The 20942-nt window shown below is 39.8% G+C and overlaps 1 protein-coding gene and 1 long non-coding RNA gene across 7 annotated transcripts in view; one reads left to right on the top strand and one right to left on the bottom strand.

Annotated features, from left to right (window-relative positions):
* CTNND2 (catenin delta 2) overlaps window positions 1-20942 on the bottom strand; it is a 655439-nt gene that overhangs the window by 241290 nt on the left and 393207 nt on the right. For all 6 annotated transcript variants that reach the window (XM_062610812.1, XM_062610810.1, XM_062610813.1 and 3 more), the window contains one exon: window positions 9630-9824. In XM_062610812.1, the coding sequence (XP_062466796.1) occupies window positions 9630-9824 (195 nt within the window). The remainder of the gene's footprint in view (window positions 1-9629; window positions 9825-20942) is intronic.
* LOC134159670 (uncharacterized) lies at window positions 5470-7714 on the top strand. The gene is made up of 2 exons (XR_009963243.1): window positions 5470-5570; window positions 7413-7714. It is a non-coding gene; the product is annotated as an uncharacterized LOC134159670 (long non-coding RNA).

Here is a 20942-nt window from a genome sequence, read left to right as displayed (position 1 = left end):
ATTATTCATCTTGAAGACATTACTGGCTAGTTACCCCTGGCACAGCATTATGGTTTTATTCAGCAAAGATTTATCAAAAGATTTACAAAAGGTGTTTGAATTCCTTTTGATTTCATGAATGACAACCTGTATTTTGACACAACACTGAAGTAAATAAAATGAACACAGTCCTGCATCACTAAAGCCTGATGTGATGAGGCTTTAACCTGAGACTACACCTGTACGGTAAATAGATCATAAATACACAGTTTCTGGCACACAGCAGACACTGCATTTTCTCCATAGTGGCAGATGAGATTTACAGGGTATGTACTTCCCTGACCAAGATTTTATAATCACACTTCTTTTTCAGTAGGTAGCAAGTGTCAAGGGACATTTGAGGAGCATTCAGGCATGCTCCAAGTCAATCTTCTATCGAAAAAGGAAAATGGAAGAATTGGAAAATGTAGAGAACAAAACACAAGCTTCTGGAGGTATCCTCCTGCTTGTCTCACACAGGAAGGAGGTTGTGGATACCAGCCATTTTAAAAGGTTTCTATTCTGAGCAATAGTGAAATCTCAGGTGCTTTCAAATAGGTACAGTTCCTCGATGTAACTCAACCATAGACTTAATACTTTGAAGCTATGAATATATATTTGGAGAAATGCTTCTCCACTATAAATGGGACATTGCTCACAGATTACAAATGTGGCTCGGCAGGTTTTTCACCTCCTGCCACTTCCCTTCCTCTCCCATTGCTCTTTGTCCACAGCTTTACAACAACCACTGGATACCAGTGAAGTTGAAAACAGTGTCTTCTATTATACTCCTGCTAAAATTTTCATAGCAAGTAAAATTAAAAATACTTCTCAGAGAAGATGACACTGTACCTGCAAAAAGAATCAGCTAAAAACATATATGCAATCATATAACACAGATAAGGCTGTATCAGACATCCTGGATCTGTTGAATGAAATGGGATTATGAGTTGGCATTGCTTTGAGGTGATTTGTTATTCACTATGTAGATCACTAAGGTATTTTCTGCTCAATTTACTTTGTACTGAAGATTTGTTCCGTACTTGTTTCCTGTAATTCTCTCTCCCAAAGCAGTGTTATCAAGTGGATGTCACTTAGGAATGCAGGTCTATTATCATAACTTTACCAAATTGATAAGCAATGGTAGGAATAATTTTTCCTTCTAATTTCCTTGAAAACATTATGTCCTATAGCCAGAACTCCATACTGTGTGATTTAACAGCATGATCTTCAATTAATCTGCAGCTGTGGCATCAGAGCACAGTGACAAAACAGAAAAACCCAAATCTGTCCCCTAACCCGTGAAAAACTCCACAACCTAAGCAGAAAGAAGCAGTTTAGTATTTATAACCTGACTACTGCACCTTACGACTAAACAACAACTAAATAAAGATTTGAGAAGCACTATAACTGACAAAGGGTTTAATCCAAAGGGGGGCAAGTCAAAGCTGTTCCTTCTGTTGCTCCTCCTGTCTGGCTGAATTGACAACTTTAAAAATAAATAAAGATATATTTGAGACCAAGATTCCCTTCTTACTGTCAAATGAAGTATTTTAATACAGGAACTAGCATGTAAACAGGTAATTCCTCCTTATTAGCTAGAAGTTGCTCTGAAACCAAGGTAAAACTGTACCAAACTACTCAATGATGCTCAGTGTAAGAATCTGAAAACACCTAACTGCATGTACACAGAAAATATTTTGTCCCCTTTAACCCCCTTGAAATTCCTTTTCTTCATTAATCTGAAGTCTATGGAATGACAAGTGATACATCTGATGACCTAAATTACATTTCCATGATGAGAAGAAATACTAACACGATGTGGGAAAGGACGAGATAGCTGTAGGTCAACTAGGATATAAACTGCTCTGTAGATGCTGCTACTGGTGATGTGCAAGGCTTGAACTCACAGACTGATTCCAGAGCTGAAGTTAGGTGGCTGGGACAGCTTGCAGCAGAAAGCTGTGAACCCTCTATATAGGACTCATCACAACATTAGAATTGGAGTTCCACAATGTCATTTTTATGTAGTCTAATTCTAACCTAAGGATGCTGAGTTAATTTTCTACATTATTTTTATTTTAGCATGTTAAAGTCATAGAAGACTCCAGTGTTTTGAAATGGGTGAAGAGAACAACTTACTATTAAAAATATACCTCTCAATGTTTAATAAAAAATAAAATTAAAAAAAATAAATAAATAAAAAATGCATTTCTTTCAGGTATCATCTGAATACTAAGTGCAAGGTCCTGCACCCGGGTCAGGGCTACCACCAGCTACAGGCTGGGTGGAAACTGCACTGAGAGCAGCCCTGCAGAGAAGGACTTGGGGGTGTTGGCTGATGAGAAACTGAACATGAGCCAGCTTCAGTGTGTGCTCGCAACCCAGAAAGCCAACCGTATCCTGGGCTGCATCAAAAGGAGCGTGACCAGCAGGTCGAAGGAGGTGATCCTGCCCCTCTACTCTGCTCTCGTGAGACCCACCTGGAGTATTGCGTCCAGCTCTGGGGCCTCCAACATAAAAAAGATGTGGACCTGCTTCAGCAAGTCCAGAGGTGGGCCACAAAGATGCTCCAAGGGCTTGATGACCTCTCCTGTGAAGACAGGCTGCAAGAGTTGGGCTTGTTCAGACTGGAGAAGAGAAGGCTCTAGGACAACCTTACAGAAGGTTTTCAACACTTAACGCATAAGAAAGATGGGGACAAAGTTTTTAGTAGGGCCTGTAGTGACAGGACAAGAGGAAATGGTTTTAAACTGAGAGTAGATTCAGACTAGATATAAGGAAGAAATACCTTACTGTGAGGGCCGTAAGACACTGGCACAGGCCACCCAGAGAGTTAGAAGATACCCCATCCCTGGCAACATTCAAGGTCAGGTTGGATAGGCCTCTGAGCAACCTGATCTAGTGGAAGATGTCCCTGCCCATGGCAGGGGGATTGGATTAGGTGATCTTTGGAGATTCCTTCCGATCCTAACCATTCTATAATTCTGTTATAAATTACTTCATAACCACTAAGAAAGAAAATCCGTAAAAGCTTAAAAATGGTTGAAGAACAGTTTATCTGTAAAAGCAGACACAGAAAACCACTGTCAGCTTGTGATGCCACATGGCTGCAATAAAGTAGGCTTAATTATTCTCAAAAGAAGAAAATCACTCTAGAGAAAACTGATGTCTACCTCTTCTCACACGGCCAATTTTCCAAACACTGGAAAATTGGCTCACTATGAAAATATATTTACCTTGAAATAATGACTTCTAAAAATACCAATCATATCCAGTACTTCTTTATATATGAAGACAAATATTTACAGTCTTGGGAAGAGGATGTATTTTGGCTCAATTCATGTATCCTTTGTAGCTTTGTGATCCTTTTGCAAGGAACAACAAAACAGTTAAGTAATGAGAATAAAAGAAAGCCTAAGCTGTACCAGCATAAAAAAAACATGCACCAAATCAAGTATGTGGGTATTTGGAAGCAGTACTAAGCAGCCCATGCAACAACTTTCTCCATCCTTGATGTAAAAATCTCAACATAAAATAAAAAAGGAATAACTTGAACCTACTGAGCAGTTACTGTTCCCACAGACCACTGGCTCCCTTGCTGGCAAGGCAGAGACATCTGGCAGCAGAGTAGCACACTCTCCTGGAGCAAAGTGACATCTCTGCCCCACAGTGGAGGCAGCAGAGGGAGGGCAGGGCAAAGGCAAAGAGCTGGTGGCTGATGCAGTTTTCCAGCAGCATCCCCACACCAGACTGCTGCCTACCACATAAACGAGATGGAAGTTCAAACGGGTTGGGCGTGCAGCTGACTTTCCTACTGAGAAGGATTCTCCAAACTGTAGGCAAGACTCACACACCTGGCACTAAGAACAGGAAGCAGTGAGAAACTGAAGTGCTGGGACTAACCTGCTTCCCTTGTGCAATGCAAACAAGGAGAAGAGGAGACCAGCGCCATTTGAGCACCACAAGCAACAAATCTAGCTACCTCCCCCCTCCCTGCACAAAAGACAACCCCAAAAAAAAACAACAGTGCAATCAATTTAGTATGGGCTATTTTGGTCTGGGGTGGCAGAAAAAGGTGGTTTTGCTTCTCCCTCCCCTTTAGGTCCTGATCTGATCTCCTCACCACAGGCACCTCATAAGATAGAGCAAGGAGAGAGAGAAACAGCCCAGCCAAGTTGTAAGAAAGCCACCAGCCCAGTGACAAGAGAATGAATACCAATTTTCCTTGCATATCTTCCTTTCAGACACTGTTTAACCTCCAGGACAGCAAAAGCTCAGGCCAAGTGCAGCAGGGGTGAAGTAGCAAACACTGGTAAGTCCACCTGGGTACTCCTCTCATTCCTCCAGCATGCCTACTCTGCAAAGAAAGACTGTACTCTGGGAGCAAACGCTGCCTTAACCCCACTAAAGCCAGGTACACTTGAAATGGAGAAAAGACAGCATTACAAATAACTAGCAGCAGTGCTTGACATCAGACATACCTCCTCTCCTTCAGCAAATTAAGGACCAGGTGGGAGCAGGAAGGAAAGTGGAAGAGTCTCACATCTGTCCAGAAACACATTAATTCTCACCTTCAGCATTTTTCCTGAGCCACATCACAGGTCAACGAAATACAGTTTTTCCCTGCTGCTAGCAAGCACTTGGACAGAAGCCATGACTGGGAACACGAGGTAACTCTTCCCTCTGAAAAGGAGTTGCCTTGACTCTCCTGACGGCACTCTCCCTCCGCACAGAAACCCAGCTCGCAAATAACCACGTTTCTTATTTACACCCGTCATCATGAATTTCACAGACTCTTCTCTTTGGTCAGCACCCCCACCCTGGCACCCAGGAGGTGGTGCAGCCTGTGGCAGTACAGCTTTTGGTAACAGACAGCTTCATTGGTGGTGCTGCACTGGTCGAACCACCCAAGCATTGGCAGGAAGAATCTCAGGGAGACCTGGCCTGAAGAAGAGAAGGCCATCAGGGAAGCTGGAGGGCAGATTGATAACCACCTGCACATGCTGGAGGGACATCGGGCAGCTTTGGACTTAGCATAAGAAGTGCTGAAGGAGTGCCCCTACCCCACACATGCTCCCCAATGCATAACCCATTGCAACAGCATGCTTGTTAAACCCTTCGAGTCCTGCATTAAGCCACTCTTCAGAAGTGATGCAAACTTTGACTGCTTATCCTTTCACCACTCTATCTCCTTTCAAATCTTTTACCTCAGGGTCCTCTTTCTAATTTCAGCAATATTAACAAGAAACCCTAGTCTTCCTTTTCCTAACTCTTTCCTGCTCTCTCTGGGAAGCTCAGAAGAGTCCTCACAGTGCCTTCCATGCCCTGTCTTCATGAAGGACAAACTTCAGCTCCAGGCACCCAACACTCAGAACTAATGCCAACTGGTTGTGTAACCACATAAAGCTGCTGGACTTGTCACCATTGAGCTGCACTGCAAGGCCTTGCCATGGTGACCTTCAGGGCCCAGAACCAGAGGCAATCCTCAGGCCGTGCATCCCAAGGAAATCCTTAAGCTTTCTTCAAGGCAGACAAGATTCTCTTGTCTGGTGAGATGCGTACATCCTTCACAGAGCTGAGGACAGGTTCACTTCTCCAGTGGTTCATCCTTGCCACTTGTGTGAAGGTGGGGACAAAGGTAGTCTCCCTCAGACCCTGAAACCAGTGGGTCTTAAAGCATGAGCAGGTAGGTCTTCAGGTCTAATGTCCACAGTTCACAAGTATTTTTAAGCAGCAGCACTTATTTTATCTGATAGAGTTCCAGTTTGTAGAGAGTTCAGAGTACACACAGACCTCACATTTACCACCCCTCCCTCCCAGGCTGCTGAGGACAGCACTCTTTGAAGGCTTTTAATAACTTTATTTGCAAATCACATCCTTTTCACAGAAGAGAGCTCACTTCTTTCACTGAGGCACCAGGATGAAAGCAAGTGTTAAGAGCTTTCAGGATGCTGTCAGCTTTCAGAGGGTGATGTCCCTCTGAAAGTCCCACAGACCTCACCATTACCAAAGCTGTGTTCCTCTGCTGCAGGGTGGCACTGACAGCCCAGAATGTGAGCAGCAAAGCTGCTTTTTCCTCAAGGAAGCTATGGAAATCCCAGGCTTGCAAGATAGCTATGCTGCCTGCTTTGATTTGTTTCATGTTTAACATGAATTAAATGCCAATAACTAACGACTAAATCCTTAATCCAAACTTCTAATTCTGCAAATAAGCAAATGATCACTGATTCTCTGTCCCACTCTGGCTGAAAGGCAATCCTTCGCCCCTCTTAAGTAACAGTTTTCTTGAAATTCCAGCGGTGGTCATGTAAACACCCCATCAAAGAAGCAAATTACTGACTTGCAAATATTATTAACTGGAGTTTAAATTAGTAATGCAAAGCCTCTATATGTATAAAGGAAAATAAATAATGTGCCTGCCTGGACAAAACTAATACTGTTATTTAGCTGGGTTACAAATGTAAGTTGTTATTCGGTAACTAAATTAATTTGTTATTTATATTGTGTCTGAGTACTTCCTTTAACCACATCTTTTGTGGATCATTTCAAAAGCAGAATTTCATGTTTATTGCTACTTTTATCACAAGTTTGGGATGGTACTTTATATATGACAGAAAGCATTACCCTTTGAAGACCAAAAGGGATTGTTAAGTAAAAGCTACCAACCAAAAAAAGCCTATACAGCTACTGCTGTCAACTTTGAAAGATTATTTTTATCTTAAGGCAGCATGACAGTAACACACCCAGTCATAATTTAAACCACAAAGTGATGAAAAATTCACCCTGCCCCTATCTAAAGTTGTGCTAGTAAGGGAGATATTCAGTAAGCTCCTGCTATTTTGTACCTTCTGCAATATGTAGCCTTTAGTGCAGAGCTATCATCATACATTTCACTCAAGTGGAATAAAAGGGGAAAAAAATAACCCCACAAAAAAACTTCAAATGCCAAACCCAAGTTAACAGAAGAAACTTAATTTAGTTTACCCTGTAGAGGAATTTTAGCTTATTGAATTCTGCTCACTAAATGATGATTCACCTAGAGAATGAAAAACTCTGAGTGGGCTTTATCCTTAGTTGTGTAAACTACATTCCTAAATGTACTAAGTGTTTAAGAGCTCACAAAAGATAAAAGAGGTAATGTATACACTGCCCCAAAAAAAAAAACAAAACAGTTTTCATTCTGAGTCACTTGATCTTCAAAATTAAGTGAAATTTTCAACTTCAAGAAGAATGTTCTCTTAAAAACAAAACCAAACCAAACCAGAAAAGTAAATGGTCTGCAAGTACAACTAGCATAAGTTTTGTTTTGAATGGGCAACGTGAACTGCAGAGAATAAAAAAAATCCAGGCTTTGGACAAAGACTTAGACTAAATTTGCCTTTCCCTATCAGATCTGGAAAACTGTGCACTACCTTCATGGTTAAAGGTACTGATGTAATAGACACAAGAATGTGAACATTGGTCTCTGAAGGACCACACTGAAGTCTTAAAGCTCCCCATCACACCCCACTCAGTGCGGTTCATACACACAGAAGATACAGGGCATGAACCCTTGGCATGTATCTTCAGGAAGTACACAGCAACCTACATCCCTCATATTTAATACCAAATAGTCACAATGAAGAGCTATTCTGGCCTACAATAAAAAAAACAACTGCATGAAGAAATAAAAACTTATGTGTGCCAAACTTCAGTTAAACTCCTTCCTTGCCAATTTAAGAATAACTGTATGGTCTCCATTAGAAGCAATACGTTCCCACAGACATTTGCAGTAGAGGCAGGAAAAGTCTGAGAGCTGATCTGATCCAGCCCAAAATTCCCTCTGAGCGCTGACAGCTCTTCAGCCTGGTTGTGCAAAAGGCTGGCAGGATCCGCAGCTAACAGCTGTCAACAGAGCAACAGAATAATTGGTCTGGGACACAACCACCTGCTGTTATTTCCCCTGACCCTGATGATAGGGGTCCCCAGATGATGAGAGGGAAAGTAAGGGAGGATCAACACAACACAAAGCTGGACTAATAGGGTTGTTCTTCAGAATGAGCCTGGAGCAACATTCAAATCCACATCTCAAACAGTAAAACAAAACTGACCTTCACAAGGTCCATCTCTGCTACCCAAATCAGCAGAATTCTTTTAGCTTTTTCTCTCTCTTTCTGAAAACCCATACTCAGGTATTACCACAAACACTGTGCATCCCAGTTTCATTCACTATAATTGTGATCTATATTGACAGGGTTTCTTTCCTTGCGGAGGTGTTTTGAAGATTACAGTCACAAGACAGCCTGCTACTTCAGCACAGAGAACCCATGGATATTTTGCAAGCAAAACAAGAAAACCTCTTCAGGGCAAAACTGGGAAAGAGAGCATTCTTTAGGAAATATGAGGCGGCCAGGTGGAAAATGAGGCTTAAAGTTGCTTCAATTATTATCACTGCCTCTGCTGCTGAATGATTTAGGCAGAAGTCTTGTCCCCTTCATGCAAAGAATAGTAATCTTTTCTCATATACATGTATGGCACTACACATACACTATGGTAGTGTCTTTAACAGGAATGAAATGGCATAATGGTGTATAGAGCTGTTACAGGTATTTAACTAGAGAATTCTGTGGGAAAAGTTCTTTTTAAGGATTTTCTTCTGTACTCTGAACATCCAAAACTTGCATAAAGCAATAGAAAATTTTGGACATGCAAAACCTGACAGCTTTGCCCTTAGAGAAAAGATTTTAAAAATTAAAAAGTTTTAGAAAAAAGCAAAGTATCTTACTCCAAGAAGTACACTTAACTTTTTCTTGATGAAAATGGGAGTCATCCGAGAATGGACATAATCTTCCCTCTCATCAACACAGAGAAATAAAACACCAGAAATACTTACAATTCCTAAGGCAAGTTCTTTCTGCATCTGCTTTAGGCTATTTTGGCTGTAGCATTTATGTACTCTACTTATTTTGTGCATTAAATACCATAAATATCCCTGTTGATTTGTGATCTATTTGTAGGTTTCAACATACAGCTGTATTTCATTTGGTTGAGAGAACATTCTGCAAGTAGGACTTGTACACCAATACATTTCATGGATAATCATTATTATTTATGGATAAACCAGTGATGCTAACAGCTTTCCTCTATGCCATAGTTCAATTTTATGTTTGTGTACCTATACCTAAGCCTACCACTACAGGAGAGAGGAAGAACATTTATGTACGATTCACTTTGAAAACAGGTCAACAATCCTTTAGATTCATGTGGAAGGAATTTTGCACTCCCTTTGCAACACACAAAATACCTTTGCAGGCAAAAAACCAGCCATTTCTTCAGAGACAACAGACTTTTCTAAAAGACAATACAAAAATTAGTAAAAATATTTTCTCTCCTCATCAGTAAGCCCCCTCCCCAAATTAGCTTAACCTTCTGTACATACAGAACAACATTAAGTATTTCTCCATTTGCACATGCCTTTAAGGTTCTATTGAGAGTTGCCATCTGCACAAGGTATTTTGTTTGGCTTGCATGCACAAAAAATACATTCTGTTTAGCACATCAGAAAGAAAAGAAGAGTTAGTACTGAAGAATAAGGTACATCTCCAATCATGCAAGTTACATCCACCTACCTGTACTAGTGCGGTATGTGCCTGTGTGTGCTGGTTGCAGAGGATCCCCCTGACTCTGGCTGAGACTCCTCATAGGGGGCTTCTGATAAACTCTGTCTTCGTAAATAGGATCTATATGGTGTTCTGGAGACTGCAGTGCCCTTAACTCGGAGCCAAGGTGGCTGTGCTGGCTGCTGTAAGATGCCCGAGACCCAGCTGCAAATAGATTTATAAGAGACAATTAAGAGAGAGAAAAATAAACTGACAAATACAGGATGTGACTTTACTGAAAGTTTACTTCAAAGTAGTATATAAAAAAAAAACCAAAACAATCAAAACACAGAAATAAACGTTTTCAACATAAAAAGAGGAACAGCACGCAAGAGCAGCAACAGCTCCAGTTAATCACTTTAGTTACATCATCCAGTTGTCTGCATTTACTTCAAACCCTCACTTCTTCCAAGGAAAACTATGTATTTTGGTGAGATAGATATCATTATATCATCTCTTAATCAGAGAACAAAATCTGCCAACCTTCTCGAAAGCTGTGCAAGTGCAGGAATGCCCTAGACCAAAGGGGTCCACAGAAGAACCAGGAATGGGGGACAAGTAAGAAGCAGCAGTCAGAACTAGTTTCACGTCACACCCTATCTTTAGATCTATAAATGAAGTAACGTAAAGGCAATGAACAGATGTAGTTTTAAGAAGGCTGATCTTTTTGCTGTCTCACTAAAATATGACAAGATGGATGTGCTTTATCAGCATTTTGCCCTCAACAGTTAAAAAAAAAAGAAAAGAATAAATCATATTGCTAAGACTTTCTACTGAGAATGAAAATCTGTTTTAAGGATACAGCTTTTTATTAATATAAATAAGAAGAACAACTGGGACTGTATTAAAAAATCTTATTCTACTAATAAAAATACTATTTTCTATCATGTTATTTAAAAAAAGAGACTTGTATATTTCCAGCTGGGTTTACTTTCACCACTTGAATCTCTCTGTCACTTAGGTACTTCAGATCTGTGCTCCATTAGCAAGATCCCTAAGGAGAATCACAGGGAAGGCATACAAACATCACACATTATGAGGGCAGAATCAAGCCAGTATGCAAGCAACACTTGGCAAAGGTTAGGTCTATACAACAAAGTGATCACATGCTATTTATCCGTTTAGAAAAGAAAGCAACCAAACACAGAAGTGCTAATACGTTTGTGAGGTTAAAATCCTGGATGTGGGCAGTGTTCTACTAACTTCACTTGTACTGCTCAGACCATCAGTGCAGCCATTCCTGCTAAAAATCCCTACCACATTCATTGTGTCAGGAGTGGCTCTGTTACACAAAACACTAGTTATTTTTAAAATGCAAACCACACATATAAAGTAATGTGTGATGGCAACATGAGAGAAATGAGACAGATACACGAGCACAATGTTACTGAGCTTTAGTACAAATTGTCTGGAGGAAAAAATAATTTATTCCATTTCCTTCTTTCTAATCAGCTTATGTCATACATGTGTTTTCTTCCGAATTTTTCAGCACGCATGCTTTGAGTGGAACACCTTATTTGCATATTTTTCCCTTCAAACATTTTTCAGATTGACCTGCCATTAGCACAACACTGAAAGTAATTCTGTTGTTCTCAGTACTAGAAAGTCTGCCAAGAATCCCAAAGATGTATTTTACCTCTAACTACTGCAATTATCCAGGAAGTTGGTATTTTTATTACAGAATTAATTTCTTCATGGTCTGCATTTTCAAAATGCTCTTTAACCCTGCCTCTTTGAGACTGATTCTCAAAGCAGCTCAATGGCTCCACCAAAGTCTGGTATCCTCAAAAGTGCCCTAAAATACAGACTGTTACAATTACATACGAGTTTCACTATGTACTTGGTTCAAACTGTATTCAGAGAAAAGATATAAAGAAATGGAGAGCAGTATTTCAAAGGTTCAACAGAGCATCAACAAACCGGACTTGCTACAGAATAAAGACTTACACCCCTTCTACAAGCACTGTAATTCTTTTGTCCATTTACAAATTCACTTTGCTCTTTGGAACAACAGATTTGATTCCTAATCCTGTTTCCAGTGAACTGAAAGACTTTTCCCACTGCATTTAGTGGCAGTATAACCCAAATATTAAAATGTTCTCAGTCACGCTAGCCTTCTGGTGAGGTGGGCTTACTTTAACATCCTTCATACTCTGCCATTAGTTCTGACTTGCCAAGTGTTAATACTAGTCTAATACTAAACAGAAGGTTAGTAGTAGTTTATTACACCAACATTAAGGTTTATTTGCATACTGCACGTTACACTACTGTACTAAACAGTAAACATACGAATAACCAGAGAAACTTCTTGACCAAAACACATTACATCTCAAACAACCAAGACAAGGAAGACGTGACACATGACAAAAGAAAACCAATGTAACTTGTCTGAAAACAGCTAAATGGCACTCCAGAAATAACTTGAAGCACCTGAATAACACGATTATGGGTTAACACCCAAAAAAGAGGCTCGGGATTTAAAACTCTATCAGAGAGTAACTGCACTATTCCTTTCATATTTCAAGAAAACAAGGATTTCAACAGGTAATTAAAATATTTTTAATTTTAAAAACATGAACACTCAAATCTCAGAAATTAAATACAACAGAAGATGAACACACTTTATATACCTTTATATACTTTATGTCTCAAAAACCTTTTAGTTTAGTTTTAGTATCAGTTTCAAACAAAACTGATACTTTTCTACAGGCCTAAATATGCAATTTTACTACAGTATTTCCAAAATCATCAGATATCAGTATTTAAACACAAAACACTAGCAGCCTTTATCGTTCTTAAATCTAGTTAAAAAACAAACTAACAAACCAACCCCCAAAAAACAATCCAGAAAATTTATAAATAAGATGGAACACCGCCGTAATTCTTCATGTTTCTATTATGTTGATATCTAAAAAACTGGAATAGCAAATTCTGTTACCTATTAAAATCTCTTTTCCACTGTTCTTAAAATTCTTGCATGTATTAATTTATTCAAGTCTCAAGCTAGGAGCAACAGCTTTTTATGGCATGTTTTCCTAAATGTTAGTATCAACTAACCAATAGCTATCATAGCAAGTTATCTTTGTTGCCAGTGCTGTATCATATCCAGTAAAGCTCAAATTTCAGAAAAACTAAAGCACAATTAGAGCTGAAGTCAACAAAAAAGACTTACAGATTTTATAGCATTAAAAAAAAAAAAAAGGGGCTGTGATTGATTTCAGACAACTGCATCCTACCTCATCTACACACTCAGCCCCTCCACCATATTCTGCTGTTACTTATTGAGGACACTTGAAAACAGTTAAGACAATCAATCAAAGCAAAGACCATGAACTGTAAGAACTGATGCCCTGAGAGGTGCAACATGTCTCCTTGCCTGCATCTTGAGTTAGCAGCAAACCACTACATCCTTTACTACCTGAAGCTGCAAGCGGATCTGTATCATCTGCTTCAGAAACCCTTGCCTTAATGCAGTCTAAAGCTCACAGAGATCGGAAAAGCAATAAGGTCAGAATGGAAAAGCAGTAATCAATATACTACCAGGAAGCAATAAAACATCAGATTCCCAAGGTCCATTAGCGTTCTCACATCCAAGGAGGCTCACTGCCCTCAGAAGCAGTTTCCCTAAACCCAGAGGCATCATGAATGCCTAAACACAGAGGCATAACTCACCCCAAACTGCACTTGTCTAAACCGTGCTTTCAACCACCTGCCATCCCTTCACCCCACTAATAATGTCACAATGCTCTGGGTTGCCTGAAACAAGAGCAGTGATGGGGAGCAAGGCCACATGCAACTCTCCTGCGTATTCTGAAAATGGACTCATCCCCCCTCCCTGGCCAACCCTTCCCTAACAGCAAAGATCTTCCTCAAGGAAGTATAAAACATAAGCCCAAAGACAGGCCTACATACAAGTTCAAAGAAAACTCATTATTAAATTTTCAGTTCTGTAAGCTGTTAATTACAGATGATCTATTTAGCATCAGAGTAGACACAGAACTCTAATGACCATGGTTGTGAAGGAGTGGATTTTTTTTTCTCCCTTCTAGATTAAAAAACAAAACAGCAAACTCCCAAAACACTGAGAAGTGCTAAACTGTTATTTTAGAGTATGAAGAAACCACTTGATAATCAATTCCTCAAATAGTCCAACCTCTAGTTTGGCAAAAGACTGAGAAGTTATTTGACTGCACTGCCAGAGATGCATCACATCAAGCAGTATGGAAAGGACTGAAAGGCTAAGGCCTGAAAGTCTCTAAAATAATTGAGAGAGACATCAAAAGTGAAACAGGCAAGATAAAAAACAAACAAAAAAACCCCCACAACAAACAACAACCCCCAACCTAAATAGGGTACTTAGAAAAAAAAATAAAAATCAAACAAACCAGAAACTAATTAACTGGAAGAAGAAAGCACACAGAAGAGACTTTCCTGTCTTCTGGAGTCCTTGAGACTCAAACCTGATGGAAAGCAAAATGCGCCTTCTTCCACATGTCTGTGGAACTGGTAAAATTAGACTGTGGTTTGGCTTCAGCAGGGGTATGTGAGCCCCCAGCCAGGTGAATCACATTAGCGCAATGATGATAACCTAGAACCAGCCAGAAGTTTTACCAGATGAAGATACCACATTCCTACAACCTTTGTCCTCCCACATTCCAGAGGGGCAAAAGAAAGAACCCAAGAAGAGTGCAGTCGTTCCTAACTGGATCAAAAAGACAATCTCCACCCTTTACACTTAAAACCCCATCACCCTACTAGATGAAATCTATTCCTCACATATTCACAGATGTTCCTCAATAGTACAGGGAAAGGGTTGTTTCCTAGGAAAATGTTCTTTTTCTGACAAAGTTTCACATTCCAAAGGAAGACAAATACTGCACTCAGACAAGTGTAATGTGAGAGAAATACACAAAAAAAATCCCCAATTGCTCTTCAGAGCTTCTGCAGACTGTCATGGAAATAAATATAACAGATATACTTGAATGACACTGCTAATCTGACAGTTTAGGTCAATAAAGGTCAATAAATGCTGCCACTATATTGGCAGCATTTGTCATTTCAAGAAACTAAAGATACTAAAACTATTCAAATGAATGGGTACACAGGCATTTGCACACATTTTAATAAAGCCTGAACAGTTTTTATGCATGCCACTAGTGACAGCCTTTGCAACCAGCCATCCTGCCTTGCTGCAGCCCAAAGAAGTAGTCTTACAAATTCATGATTCTCTATGAACACCTCTAACACCTAGTTTGCCAATGACACCAAACTGTGTGGTTCGGTTGATACCCTGGAGGGAAGGAATGCCATCCAGAGGGACCTCGACACACTTGTGAGGTGGGCTGATGCCAACCTCATGAAGTTTAACCATGCCAAGAGCAAGGTCCTACACCTGTGTCGGAGCAATCCCAGGCACAGCTACAGGTTGGGCAGAGAAGAGATTCAGAGCAGCCCTGTGGAGAAGGACTTGGGAGCGTTGGTTAATGAGAAAATGAACATGAGCCAGCTTCAGTGTGCGCTTGCAGCCCAGAAAGCCAACCGTATCCTGGGCTGCATCAAAAGGAACGTGACCAGCAGGTCGAGGGAGGTGATCCTGCCCCTCTACTCTGCTCTCGTGAGGCCTCACCTGGAGTATTGTGTGCAGTTCTGGTGTCCTCAACATAAAAAGGACATGGAACTGTTGGAACAAGTCCAGAGGAGGGCCATGAGGATGATCAGGGGACTGGAGCACCTCCTGTATGAAGACAGGCTGAGAAAGTTGGGGCTGTTCAGCCTGGAGAAGAGAAGGCTGCGTGGAGACCTCATAGCAGCCTTCCAGTATCTGAAGGGAGCCTTATAGGGGTGCTGGGGAGGGACTTTTCATTAGGGACTGTAGTGATAGGACAAGGGGCAACAGGTTCAAACTTAAACAGGGGAAGTTTAGATTGGATACAAGGAAGAAGTTCTTTCCTGTTAGGGTGGTGAGGCCCAGGGAGGTTGTGAATGCTCCATCCCTGGGCGTGTTCAAGGCTGGGTTGGACAGAGCCTTGGGTGTCATGGTTTAGTGGGGGGTGTCCCTGCCCATGACAGGGAGGTTGGAACTAGATGATCTGAAGGTCCTTTCCAACCCTAACTATTCTATGATTCTAATAGCCAGATCATATGGTACTGCTGTCCTCCCAGGATTTAAGAGTTCACTGGAAACATGAAGTATGTAAGTAATATCTCAACACAAAGATTTGGCCAGATAAAATTATCCAGCTTCCATTTAGAATTCCTCTATCACAAAATATAGTAGAGTCCTATTCAATATTTTTTCCTTATGTCTATGATTCTGGAACATCATTGATGAGATAGAGGCTGAGGATGAAGCTTGATGACCATTCTACTACCACTTAGCAATAATGCATTTGCACTTGGTTACAACCCCACACATTTCAACAACGAGTATATCTCAGGCTGCCTCAGGCTCTACACATCAAACTCAGACTCCAAACACAGTATGACATGCTGCACTCAGAAGATTTGATTTTCTAACAAAGAGGATTTACCATCCACAACTGGCTGTATAGATCTTTAATCTGAACTATAATGACAACACTTCTCATGTAATTTGCATTGAGTTTTTCTTAGATGAGAAGTTAAAACCAAACCAAAACAAAAACCCCAACCCCACAGGATGGTAAAGTTGAAATAAACCCATTAGCAAGAAAAGAGACTGCAGGCACAGAAATTAAAAAGAGAATCAAAGCAATTTTATAGCTTTGGTACACTGCATGCTTTCCAGAGGGACTGGAAGAACTTTCTGATTTAAATGGCACATCAGGGCTGAAAACCCTTTTGGACATGAGTTTCTTGTAGACGCTTGCCCAGAAATGCTACTGTCCTTACAAGAAAAATATAGTAATTATACAGTAGATCGGGTCACAACCATTCTGTGATTCTGAAATTTTGGAAAAAAAAACAACATGTGAGGGGCAGGATATGAATAGTAGGATTGTTACTGTGAACTCGTATATAATGAAACCTATTTTACAGACAGTAATCTGGTTTACATGGTAAAAAAGTTGATGTGCACCCAAGTGCAGAATTAGCAGTGAACACACGAGAAGAAGAAAGAAGTCAAACATTGATAACTAGACTTTTGATATTGACCTTTTTTTTTTTCCCAGAAATTTATGCAGAAGCATCTCCAAAATGCTTGTCTGAATACATGCTTCTACTCCAACACTGGAAAAGGACTCGTATGATCTACAACAAATGTCATTATAAATAAAACTAAAAGAATTCAGATAATGGAAATGTTCCAGCAGCATGTGATGAAAACAACGCTGAAGAGAAGAAAATGTATGTAACCCAGGTAGTGAAAGCAAATGCAAATTGTTAAGACATGACAGATGGTTAAATTAACCAGTAAGACATGACAGACCATATGGCAGTACCAGCTAATGCACACCTTGGGTGTGTCAGCTTGTGCCCCTAGCACATCAAAGATCTGCATTCACCAGAAGACAGGATGCAGCTAATTCCTTTTAATTGGGTTCAGATTTTTTGCATATTACTCACCTCTTTATATTTTACACACACACAAAATGTATCAATTTGGGCCTGAAGTTTTACTTTCCCCAAATATTGAAATTAAAGATTAACTAATGGAAGTTCAGAATTAAACTGATTTTTGTCTTGATACTCTTTTTCCATCCCCACTACAGTATTCTGTCTGTGGCTCAGAACTATTTGTACAAATAAAGAAGGAAATAACACCATTACTGAATTGACTGATTACACATGGTGCCTTTCAATTTACATTAAACTCTGGACATCTGGAAAAAACACGGATGTGCTACTTTGACACCCCCAGTCCACACTGCAGGAGATCACCACAAAACAATTACATGCTACAACATACCAGCTCCCAGAGCTGGAAGAATAGCACTGCCACACCTCTAAGTATGTTAGACTGTTTTTCCTCAGGTTTTCTACTTAAAGGACCTAAAGTGCAGTATGATGCATGGGTTGGAGTATTTCTGGTAAACACTGCACTGTCAAATCTATTAGCAGTTTCACTGTCAGGATACTGTCATGTTCAGCAGTATGACTCACACTGTGGAATTTCCCAGACACAATTTGTCCCTTAACCAGATTAAGTATCTTAGGAAAGTCTCCTCAAAACAGATTGGCTTTGGCTGCTTAACCGAGACTACAAAACCAGCCTCTGACCTAGGGTTAGCACTTTTCACATCAATGATAAAAAGAAAGAAATGTAGGGAGAATAAGGAAAAGGAGGATAGAGAGGAAAAAGGATTATGTTTTTTTGAGTATCATAAACAGGCCCAAAACAAACTTAAAAATCATTTGATAAAGCTTACTATGTCTTTTTAGAAGTATCTGGATAATCTTCATCCTACTTAAACTAGTTTTTAACGAAATATTGAAATTAAGTAGACTAAGTGTATTTAAAAGAGAAAAGTTTAGAATATTTTCTTAAGTTGTCTATGTTTGCTCTCTAGTCATGAAATGTGACTTTATTGTATCAGTTATTTTAATCTTACAAATCTAGGAAAAGTAGATAATCAACCCCTCCGCACCATAAATGTTTGATGTTTCCTCACAAGCATTTTCTTTTCCTTACTGCTGTCCTCTCCCTGTTGAAAAACATTCACCTGCTTAAAACACTTTATCAAAAACAAATCGTTAGTGGGAGAAGAGAAGTGTGACTGGAAGCAAACAGGTAAGAGACAAAAATAGCCAGGAAGAAACAGCAGATTAAAAGTGACAGACAAGTTCAGAGAGATAATTCCCATTTCATTTCTGATCTAGGGAACTGTAAGTGAAGAAAGAATGAAAATCAAAAACTGTTCCAAACCAACTGCTGCCACACAGAAACAACTTGCCATCAGCAAGGCAGAAAGTGATAGGTGATTTTGAAATATTTCTTTTTTCAATTATTAAACTGAATGATCACATTGGGTACCCTTTTATTCTGCCTTACCCTCCCTTCTCTTAAGCTTTGCCCCTTCCCTACTCTACAACCTTGCCAATTTTTCCCCAAAGAAAGGGGAAAGAAGTGCTATGCACAAATGGGAACAGACACTGCCACGCAGCGATACTTATCACCCTTTCTAACTTTCCCGCTCACTAGCCACTTCGACTGCAGGCTGAGTGCCCCAGCAGCAGGAATGATGTTACTAAGCAACAGTGCTGAGCAGCCATGCATACGCTGTTTGGATAGTTTGCCACAGCTTCAGGACAACTGAATATAATTTCAAGCCTTCGTAGCAGCAAAGATCTTCTTTTAAGTTTTTCTAAACATCTTTATCTTAGTGAAAGGTAAAAGTTTACTATTGCAAATTTTGAACTGCAGAAGCCCGAGTTGCACTGTGGGCTCTGTACTAAAGTAGGTACTATGACGACACAGTCAACTGGACAAGTAAAGGAATAAAAATCATAGTGGATACAGAGAGGCATGCACCAAAAGTAAATACCCAAAAGAAATCCAGGCCAACCAAACAAAAACCCACCATTACAGAGTATTTTGCAAAACCCTAGTCAGCACAAAGATTGCAAATCAAAAGGAAGACAAGTATGTCTTTAATTCCCCAAAACTGGATCTCCCTTCCTCCCCAAGGCACAAGGCTGTAGCAAAGAATACCTAGGGACTCAATTTCTGCCTGCAAAGCATCAGTGAGTATTAACCAAAACACCATAGATCTTTCTAGGGCTGGAGACCAATGCCAGCAGCACCAGTGATTTGCTAAAAAGTATTGCTGCCACCAGCAAAATGAATCAGGCACTATTCCACTTATGCCCACCAGTGAAAACTCAACTTTCAGATCGTGTTTAACATCGTGGAAAAGCACAGTAGCTAAAAAACCCAGCAACTCACAACTCTCCCCCAAAACAAGCATCTGCTCAGTCAACCTTAAAGGGAGTGAGTTCTCACAACAGCTCTGGCACAGGGGAAAGGGGAAAGCCTTACTGGATCGACTAGGCCCTGCACATGGAAACAGGAAGAATATCTAGATCTTAACTCCAAGTAGAAGTGAAAAATCTCAATGTTGGCACAGAAAATTCCTTAACAAACATGTTTTGTGGAACAGTGGCTCCCAAAGGGAAAACAGGCACTATGAGAAGGGTAATGAAGTGTCAAGTCTGTTCAGCTACAGTATTTCTCAACTGGTTTTTGCTGGGCAACTTGAATTTTTGATCTAATCATCCTGTCATTCCTGGGAGTTCACACTTTCAACAAGTGGCCTTCCTGCTAACAAGGAAAATGAAAATAGATAGTTCCAATGAATCCTGACCCTGTGTGTATCTTTTTAAGAAGTACTGATCTTTAATGAATATTGCACATATTTTGCAAACCTGTGCTCCAGTCTGATACACACAACTGAAACCCAAGACCCCACATGTGGGGTTTGCTCACATGAGAGACTCTGTAACTTATTTTCTGTAATTCCTTTTACAATGACATTGCATACTATTAGATGTGTGAACAGTATTAACTTCTGGACTTTTTATCTGTAACACTTTGTATTCAAACTTGAATTTTACTGAGAGAATGGAGAAAAGCATCAGATAGCGTTTGTTCTTTTATGTAAAGCCATCTTTGGTAGAATAAAACACTTTCTCCTCCTCAGTGAGCATCTGCTTGCAGTCCCCAGTTTCTAGAATTCATCAAGACCCAACATATAAATCTTCAGTGTTCCAGGGGAAAAAATGAGGTTCATTGTCTTTCCATCAGTGCCACAATCAAGAAAGGGAGGATCTCTCTGGATATTCTGCAACACACTACATTACTCACCAGTTTTCATTATCCATTTGAGACTCACTGCATTTAAAATACCAGAATGAAAACATGGAACTTATTAAAGGTATACATAATCAATTTGAATACAATCTAACTAAAGAATTTAGTTATGCCTGTAACAAAGTTTAGACCAGCAATTATCCACTTTTACAATTATGTTTAATAGATTATCATAGCATTACTCCAGCTCATTTTAGGTTGTTCACATGACATACACACCAAGACCTCTGCTAAAACACTTAAAATAATCTCCTATTATTAAAATCATTATAATCTACAGTGATTCTAACAGGCTTGCTCTAAATAAAAGAAGACATGCTGAATGTAGAGACAAAGAAAAGGAATATTGTTAACACTGTGATCATGAGAAGCTTAAGGACTTCAGCAAAGTTTATGCTGGAGTAGTCATTGTATCCTGTAAAATAAGGTTTTCTCTTCTAATTCATTATGCTAGCAATCACACAATAGTAAGCATTTAGTATACAATTTCCAGA

The sequence above is a fragment of the Pezoporus occidentalis genome, unplaced genomic scaffold, assembly GCF_034315485.1.
Source record: "Pezoporus occidentalis ecotype Australia unplaced genomic scaffold, CSIRO_AGI_Poc_V1 ctg15, whole genome shotgun sequence".
Taxonomy (NCBI): Eukaryota; Metazoa; Chordata; class Aves; order Psittaciformes; family Psittacidae; genus Pezoporus; species Pezoporus occidentalis.
The sequence above is the reverse complement of the archived record's forward strand: the minus strand, read 5'-3'. Positions and strand labels throughout refer to the sequence as shown.